Source organism: Calypte anna, chromosome 4, assembly GCF_003957555.1.
Source record: "Calypte anna isolate BGI_N300 chromosome 4, bCalAnn1_v1.p, whole genome shotgun sequence".
Classification (NCBI taxonomy): Eukaryota; Metazoa; Chordata; class Aves; order Apodiformes; family Trochilidae; genus Calypte; species Calypte anna.
Window position 1 is genome coordinate 12,448,421 of NC_044247.1, and position 9,651 is coordinate 12,458,071.

General features: G+C 43.0%; 1 protein-coding gene across 1 annotated transcript; it reads left to right on the forward strand.

The window, feature by feature from the left end:
* The first annotated feature begins 743 nt into the window (after positions 1–743).
* LOC115598220 (retinal homeobox protein Rx2-like) lies at positions 744–8,742 on the forward strand. The gene is made up of 4 exons (XM_030449403.1): positions 744–843; positions 916–1,108; positions 1,193–1,238; positions 8,514–8,742. The coding sequence occupies exons 1-4, from the start codon at positions 744–746 to the stop codon at positions 8,607–8,609; spliced, it is 435 nt and encodes a 144-aa protein (XP_030305263.1). The 3' UTR covers positions 8,610–8,742.
* Positions 8,743–9,651: the final 909 nt, after the last annotated feature.

The following is a 9,651-nucleotide window of genomic DNA, read 5'->3' on the forward strand; positions in this document are numbered from 1 at the left end:
TTGTCTAATTTATACCAGTCTCTAGCAATACAGTTAGCAAGGTCACATAATTGCTGGGAATCTGTGTAGGACATGGTTTGCAGACCTCCTTTTGAGGAATCATTGCTGTGAGAGCAGCAATAACATAATTCCAGCAGAAGCACTAAAGATCTCCGGGAAAAAAAGGCTCAGTCTTCTGTGGTTTTGTGCACTTTCGTCAGCACACAGCACTTTGCAATGTCATTCTTCAAGAGCTGAATCCAAGAAGTTTAACGGAGCAATGGAGAGCCAAAGCTTGGTGACCCTTCTGGGCCAGCAAGCGAGTTTCCGCCCCATGCTTCCTTCTCCGTGGCAGCGCAGACGAGCCCCGACCCCGCAAAAGCTCTGGACGGGCCGGGCGAGGCTCTCCCGCATCCCGGAGGGCACCAGCACAACTTCAGCGAAAGCCGCTCTAAACCCGCACTCTCGCCGTCGGACTTTTCGAAGTTACCGCCGGCCGGGCCGTCTGCGGGGAGGAGTGCTGAGAGGGGCGGCTCGGCCCAAGGGCAGGGCAGGGCCGGGCCGTGGGGCAGCCCCGACCGGGCGGTTCCCTGCCCGCCCGCCCGCCGGCCCGGGGGGAGCCTCCGCGGGCCCGGCCCCTGCGCGTCCCACCCCCGGCCTGACGCCAGCGCGCTAATGAAATGCTAATGCCGGGGCGCGGAACCGGGCGCTGCCCGCGCCAATAAAACCCGTGGCAGCGCGGTGCGGGGACCCTGCCCGCCGCCATGCAGAGCGCGGCCCCCGCCGCCCCGCCGGCTCTGCACCTCCTCACCTCCTACTTCATCGACAGCATCCTGAGCCGGGGCCCGGCGGCGGGGCGGCACGGTGAGGGACGGCGGGGCCGGCGGCGGGACGCTCCCCGCTGGCCCCGGTAACTCCCCGCTTCTCTCCCTTCAGGCGAGGAGCGCCCGGTGCCGCCGCCACGGCCCGGCCGGGTGCGAGCCCCCGCGGAGGCTCCGGCGGCGGGCGGAGAAGCGGCGGGACCGCTGAAGAGGAAGCAGCGGCGGTACCGCACCACGTTCAGCACCTTCCAGCTGGAAGAGCTGGAACGCGCCTTCCGCAAGTCCCACTACCCCGACGTGTTCACCAGGTAGCGGCGGGAGAGGGCGGGCGGAGGGGCCGGGCCGGGGCGGCGGTGAGGCAGCGCGGCGGCTAACGGTGTGCTGCCCCGCAGAGAGGAGCTGGCCCTGCGCCTGGACCTGACCGAAGCCCGAGTGCAGGTGAGTGAGCGGGGCCGCCGCGCCCGTCGAGCCTCTGAGTTGCGGGAGATCCTCCTGCCTCCCGCCGCCGTCTCCCCCGGGGATGGGGCCGGTTCCAGGCGGGCCCGCAGCAACTCCTGCGAGCAGCGCTGATGGAGAAGGGGGTGGCGGAGGGGGGACACGCAGGAGTTGGGGGGTGTCCTCTGCACCCCCCTCAGCCTTCCTGAGGTCTTAAAGGACGCAGAAACTGGGAGGTCAGCGACGGCAAAGCAAAGAGCGTCTCTGCCTTCACAGGGTGCACTTCACACTCTCGTCTGCTGCCGTTTTCTTGGGTCTCAAGGCAGGAACTGTCGCTTGAGTTTCGATGTTATTTAAAAAATCAGTAGGTTTACAGCAAGTGAGAGATTCTGCGGGGCAGCCTCAGTTATTCACCCAGGCTTCAGAGCAGCTTACACTCCTTTCTTGCTCTATCTTAGCTCGGTGCAAGTCGTGCTTCTAAATGACTGGTTAAAATAAAGAAAAGATTAATTTGATATTTGTAAGACAGTCAGGAACTGTCCAGGAAAATTTTAGGGGTTGGGTGGGCTGTAATAATAGCAACACCACCCATAGAATTTCGGCATATGGAAACAGACACTGCCTTGTAACCTGCAGGTTTCTTAGTCCAAAAAAGAGCCTAGCAGCTTTTCCTGACTTTAAGCACTCATACCTAAGAACTTCTCTTAGGAAGCAGTTTATATCTTATCTAAACTAGAAATCCTTTTTAATCAAAAAACAGTAGATTTTTTTTTTAAAATTGTTTCAAAAGGTGTGAAGACTTTCAGAGTATTTTTAAGCTCAGAATGCCAATTGTACCAAATTTGGCTTGTGCTGTACATGAGACATTGACAGAACTACTGCTCCAGCACAGCTCTGGGTGTGAGCATATCTGTGAAAGACTGAGAACTGATGCAGCTGCTCAAGGGGACAGCCCTACCCACTCTTGCAAAGCTTTGTTACCACTTGAGGCCAGATCCTTTCTCATAGATGTCATTACTTCAGTCACTGAATATGCAATGGTTTGCTAGCTAACATCTGTGAAGCTATAAGGTTTTTAGCTTTTCTTAGCATGCACCATCTTCAGAAAAGTAGAAATTAATGGTACCTCATAACTGGCTCATCTTGAGAATACCCTGATGGACTTTTCATCTCTCTTTTGTGGACTTGGAGGAAATTCTGTGCCCTCGTCTCTTCCTAGCACCAACAATCCCTAAAGTTTTTGGTCACTGAAATACTCCAGTATCTGTCAATAACACACATGACATCTGCAGGGGAAAAGGACATGAGTGAAAAGCTGTTAACTTACCTGATACTGTCACATTCTCTTGGTAGAGCACTTGCTCTGCAGTCCATTTGACCTATGAAGACATCCTGTAACTGTGGGTGATTGAGAGGAAGTCTTCTCCTAATAACTCATCTAAAATAAACTGAAATGTTTAGGTTTCATGGAGTCAAAAAGAAATGAATAAGCAGAATAGCAGAGTTGATGCATCCACAGTGGATTTAAGGAACAGCAGAATGCTGTTCCTTGCATCTCCTTATCAAATCCTAACACAATCTCCTGGGCACGAGCAAAGTCAGCACAGTTTGCTTAGAACCACAGTGCCTGTCTGTGTGTGGGCTCTTGTCCTGTGACAGATGACAAACAACTTAGCCTGGAGGGCAGGGGATGCATAGGAACAGCTGCTGTGTAGATGGTGATGCACTGTACTTAACCAGCTATCAGAATTCCCAAATACTTGTCCCATACTCCCATGCTGATTCTTCCTCTGATCGGTGTCCTGTGTACAATGAAGATTTCCATGCCTCTCCTATGGTACCTGTCTAAACCAGCTGACATAAAAAGTGTTATAATTTTATTCACTCAAGTGTAAACCTAGGAAACTAACCTCACCAAATGCAATCAGACCATTTCTTCACCTTGGTGTGTTGTCAAATTGAGGTTTTCTGTGGGGAGAACCCTCCATCAACCAGCTGGAAAGGAACAGGTAACCACATCATCCTTCATCCTTGCATTAGAAAAAAAAAATTGGCTGTGAATGTATTCTCATTTCAGCATCACTTCAAAGAGATCCCACACCCACCCAATCAACCTTCATTGTTTGCTTGTGTAGAGGAGGGGAGATGGCAGCAAAAATTTTTCTTCCTTACCTTGGGGAGGGAGTAGTCTGAGAGTCTGCAAAGCCCTTTCCCTATCTGAAGCCACTCTGGAGTGCTCTTAAGTAGCATTTGCATCTTTTGTTGCCATTCCACTTCTCATAATTCATGTTGTTAGGCTGGAAGTAAAATAAGAAAAAGTTAAAGGAATATTTTATTTTCTTATTGTGAGGAGTGAAACAATACTTGGGTATTTCAGTACCACAAAATGCATCAGTGTTAAAACATTACTTACAAATATAACTCATCTAAACATCCTTGTCACGTGTTGATCATGATCCTGCAGCAGAAACACAACACAGCCACATCCATGTGTCTTTTTATCACAGTTAGGTATTAGGACACATTTGTACAGAAAACTGCAGAAAGCAAGCTCTTGAATTTTACATGCATACCTTTTTCTTTTAAAAAGACCTAAATGTCTTTGGTCAGATACGTGTGGTTCTAATAATTACAAAAATAATCTGGATAATACTTAGCATACAATTCAAACTTGATAGTTTAAATCTCATATTTGAGTATTAAGTAACAATTATTTTTTTCTAAAGTATTTTATCACTGATATTACAGTCACACTATAAAAAATTTAAGACTGGTATAGCAGTTTCTCTTATGTTTAGTTTGGCACTTCAGATGTGTCTGAAAATAGATTAAAAGCGAGTTATGCCTTTTATTGGAAGCAAAGGAAAACTGCTTAACAAAAGGTTCAGGATGACTAATCTGAATGTTAATGACTGTAATGTACCTACTAAATTTTGATAGCTGTTTGTCATGTCAGTGTCAGGTATAAGAGCTGCCTTTGCCCCTTTTATCACTTGCATTGATGAGTTTATACCAGCAAGGAACTGAAAGCCAGCTTTTCTTCTCTAAATATAATAATTTAGCTATCTGTGCTGGTATTTCCTTCTGGTTTGATAAATACAAAATTTGAGGGGTGACTAAGTAAATTTGGTTGTAAACCTCAAGTCACCTGTAACATTAAAAATGTTATTTTGTAGTCAAAGTGCACATCTGAATGACCAAACGGATTCATTTTAGGACAGAAAAAGCAGGCATCTCATTTTGTGTCTCATCCTAGGCTTCTTTATGAAGAACAGCTGGAAAAACAATGCTGAGATTTAGTAAGGAAATCAATACCTGTGCAGCATTACTTGTATCCTCTTTAGGAAAGGCTTTATGTGCAGTGTAAGACAGTTCAGTGCCTTTTTAATTGGATGTTATTTTCACAGAAAACACCTTTGAGTGGGTGGTCTTCTGTGAGAGCTCAGCTAAGCTCCACTTACAAATATTTGGGACTACTGGTTAACAGTGATTTAAAGACACCTGATCCCAGTAATTGAGTTAATTTTTCTAACCAGACCCCTGTCTTGGACTAACACAGACCAAGGGTCTAGTCCTCACTGTCATGCAGGCATCACTGGTTCAGATATTCCTTTGTAGATCATCTGATCATTTTAAGCCTGTGGTTGCTAGAGAAATCACCAAAATGAAATTTTTCTTAAATAAAAATTAAAGTTCTGATGTTCTGACTTTCCTAAGGGCACATCCCTCTGACTGCCTGCACAGTGAGACAATCTGAATTTTTGAATTTCAATATGTGTACATGCATAACCTGAGGGGTATGAAACCCTCCTCTGGGTGTAAAGGTAATATATGCAATGAGAGGACTATAGCCATTCCTCAGCTGGCTTCTGAGAACCCCATATACTCTTTGGAAGATTAAATTGTTCCTGACACATAGGGAATGAGATCCAACTGGGGACAGCAAGGCTGTGGCACTACAGCCTCTTGGGTTGGCTGCCAGCACTCTGGTGTGCAGAAAGCTTTGCTTCCAAACATGTTTATTATCCCTTAAGCACCTAAAGGTAAGTCACATCCCTGGAAATGGTTCTATGTCTGAGGTTAAAGCAAGCAGTGAAGCTGGAAACACCCAAAACCTGATTTTTAGATGTTAGAAATGTAAAACTCATTGAGAATATTTTTGACAGAAATATCATTCCAACTATAAAAGTAACTATTTAAAAAATTCCATTAAAATTTGTGCATCTAACATTTTTTCATAATACAGTTTTCTGTAGAGTTTTAGCATTTCAGAAATACTAATACAAAAGGAATAACTATTTTTAGCATCTCTAGTAATTCTTTTTGAGATCTGAATTTTTTGCAATTTCATTTTATGATTTTTCTTTGTTTTGGTGACTTTGATAGATTCTTATTATGAAGTTACGTACATTGTCTGGCAAAATACCTTCATTATTAAGGTTTACCTTTGTCCTAAGTCAGAAGTAAATTTCAGAAAGCCATAATTCTGTACAGGGCAGATGTTGGTCTTTCTAACAACTCTTGTCCCTTGTGTTCCTCTACTAAATATTGAATCCTGATTAGAACACTCAGGTTTTATACCTAGAATGGGCTTACAGGCAGCTCACTGAATTTCAGCAGTGGTTATATACAGGACTGCTGAATGAGACTGTGGGCCACAGATAATAATTTTTTTCCAAATCCTCTGCAGCTACAAGAGCTGAGCAGCTGAGTACATTTAGATGTGGAGTGTTCAACCTAGGCAACACCCATTTTGAAATCCATGCTTTAGGTTTTCTCTCCCTTGTTTTAGAGCTGATGCTGTTCAGGCCACTCTCTGCTACCATCCTGGGGCTGAAAGGTTCTGCTCAGTGGATGCTGAAGTGAATGCCTGTGAAGAGTCAGTTTGCTGACCTATAAATCTGAGTGACTAAAGTCTTCAAAATTTACATAGTGGGCTAAAATAATGACTAGTGTCAGGCCTGAAGAGCCCATACACTGAACAGCTTACCACACAAACCCAATACTAGCTGAAGCCCCTTTAGGAACAGCTTGATACCTTGTTCTAACATCACTTACTAGATTTTAGTATAATTTTTCATTGCAATTTAGTTAACCACTTTCATGTAACTACATTCTATTTGCATCATGGTAGATAACAACAGCTTCTCATTTTACTTGCAAATCCTCTGTATAAAAATGTATGGTCCAGCTATCAAGTTATAAAACACACTCCATGGAGTTGGCCTGGTTACTCTTACAATCATGATTAAGTTGCATCCTGAGGTATCTGTAGAGAAATAGCCACCTCTTGAATGGCTCTGTAGAAACTTGAAATTTAATTTACAATCACAATAGCTTATGAAAGAAAGAATGATGGTTTTTAATAACCAATCATGAGTTCTCATCTTACAGGTTTATATATTATAATGGCTTTAAAACATATGGGCCTGCTAAGTCAGAGCTGAGAGTAGTCAAATTAACAATATTTATAAGTGATTTATTTCTTCATAAACCCACAAAGGCATTTATGAATGGATCTTTAATGCTGAATAAGTGTTTTTTGTTTGAACAGTATCTATTTTGCCACCTGTGTCACTGCATGCAGTAGAAGCTGGTAAAACAAACTGCAGAGTAAGTTCAGCTAATGCCTGTATAATTTCTTATTGAAGGTCTGGTTCCAAAACAGAAGGGCAAAGTGGAGGAAACGTGAAAAAAATGAAATTCTGGGGACTGTTCCAGGAATCTCCTTAACGCACCCACTTGGTCTATTTTTGGATGTTCCACTGAATCATTCTCCCCTCCTAGATCACACCTGGAGGTCAATGCCTCTCTCAACACTGGCTGTGCCATCCATGTCTCCAGCCTTTAATCCTTCAACCTTAGGGCCATTTGGCCTCAGCAGCCTTACTTGGACTTCTCTCTTCAGAAATCCCATTTTAAATCCACATTTTGGAAGGTATAGAATTCAATTTTTTTTTCCTAAATTTCAAAACTGTTTTAAAATGCTGCATTTTTATTATGAGCCTGATACTCGCATGGTCTCAATAAAAAGTGTTCCCATAGATAGTAAACTCATTAAAATGGGGTTGGTTCCTGCATGGGATCACTTGATCAGGGATAGCAAGATTTATTTTAAGTCATGCTAGTAAAAACTCAACATGCAATTGCTGTTTATAGAAGAATTATGCATACTTACAGAAATGTTGGTCTTGTAGAACTTTAGACTTCACAGACTGCTGTAATCATGCTGGCTCCAGCTCCATCCTTATCTCAGAGACTGACACAGATTATATACCATAAATATGTAACTGCAGACAGCCATGGCTTGTAGGTGATGTGACAGAATAAAGACACCTCTTCTCAGGAGACCAGGGGCCTGGCTATCTGCATTGCAGGAGAGAGACAGAGAGATATTAATGAGCTTTACATGTCCTGCTAATAGCCAGACCTTTTCCCTCAGCAGGTGATGCCCTCTCAACACTTGGAGCAAGCCCACAGCTAAGCCTGCTTTCCTTTCTCCATAGTCAGACACCTCAAACTCCAGAAATTCATCCAGCTGAACCTGCTGTCTGGGCTTTCATGCCTGGCAGCCTGAATTGCCTTCAAAATGCTGCTGCCACACTAGTGCACCCCATAAGGCAGGAGAAAATCGTGTGTGTAGTGTGTGTGTATACATAGAATAAGTATGAAGATACCTATTTAAAGGTATATAAAGAAATAAAAAAAAAAGAAATAAAGAAAAAAAGAAATAAAGAAATAAAAAAAAGAAATAAAAAAACCAAAAAACACACTCTTTTGCTGAAATTACAGCCTGTATCATAATGCCATGTTAACTGACAGACAAACGCAGCTTTCCACGTGACATAACTTGTCTGAACAAATTGGCTGCATAAACAGCCACATAAATTTTATGAGGTGGTTTATTGCTTTCACAGAACAGGCTGATCTACAGCATCCAAGGTTTGTTTAGAAAGGATTTAGCATTAAACGTTAAGCAAGTGGTTGCCATTCTAGGTTTCTGCATGCCATGTCTGCTCCTCTCATTTTTAGTTAAAAGTGTTTGGATTTCTTCGGAGTGGGATTTCTTGGGGTTTTTTTGTTTTGTTTTTGTGGGTTTTTTAAGGGCAATTGGCAGAACCAATACACATTCTGCAGAGCAAAATGTCAATTTGGATGAAATTGGAAATTTTGGCACATTTTCTCCTAATCTTTGGGTGGGGGGAGTTGCAACTCAGTACGTACTTGCTCTCCGAAACAATTCTTAATTTGGATAATATTGACTTTTTTCAAATACAGGTTTCTCAATGCTTTAAATCCTCTCATGACAACAGCTTCAGTAGTAGTGAAAGCTCCTGGACCCCCGTCAGACCCTGCTCTTACTGCCTTCACTGATCCAGCAGCAGCTGAAAGGAAAACCTCAAGCATTGCAGCACTGAGACTCAAAGCCAAAGAACATTCAGCACAAATCCCTCAATTAAACCTCATCTCCAGTCTTGCAAACACTAACAAAGAACTTTGTTAGGAGCTCTCCCACAGACTGCAGCCACAGAGAGGGAAGTGAATGCCTTCTCCAATAAGTAGCTCCTGTTAGAGACACATTTTAAAAAAAGAAAGAACACACACACACACACACACACACACACACACACACACAGCTGTAGTTCCTCTGTCTCCAGTAACAGACTGCAAGGAAACAACCCTGTTAAAAATTGGTTTCCTTCATTGCAACATAAAATCAGGTAGTGAATTGGCTTGTCTAATTTCTGACACTACAGAAATAGAAGCTGGAATTATCCTTGTAATTCAGGCTAACTCGAATCTGAAGCTTTGAAATCCCCAAAGTCACCAGATGCTAGCCCAAAGGTTTGAAATTCTTTGTAGGAATAACTTATGTTTTCTAAGCAATTTTTAACTCTCTTCTCAGGAGGAACTCTTACATGCAGTACTTGAGACATAAGAATCAGTACAGTTAGTAACTTTGAGACCATGCTTCATGTTGAAGTGCAGATGCCAGTGAAATCTCCCATTTTAGACTGGCAGAAACAAGATGGGGACTATTTTCATTAGAGGCTTTTGATTCTAAACTAGGTTTGTATGGAGTACTTTGGTTCAAACTAAAAAAGAAAAAGTTTTCTTTATGTTCAGGGTGACAGTGTTTTAATAAATAAGAAGTTTAACCTTTACCTATGAAAACTGTATCCTGTGGAAGTAGGTTCCCAATGTGCAGTAAATTGTGTGTAATTCTCTATGTATATACATATCAATAAGTAGATCATAGCTGTAAATATGAGGTCACTGAATATCATGAATATCATGATTACTGCCCCATCTTACCAGACCAGTAAGTTGCATTTCCAGACATTTCATGCCCTGAATAGATTCAGAATTTAAGGGAAAACTAAATGTGAAGTGTAACATCCTTCCTTGGACTGAT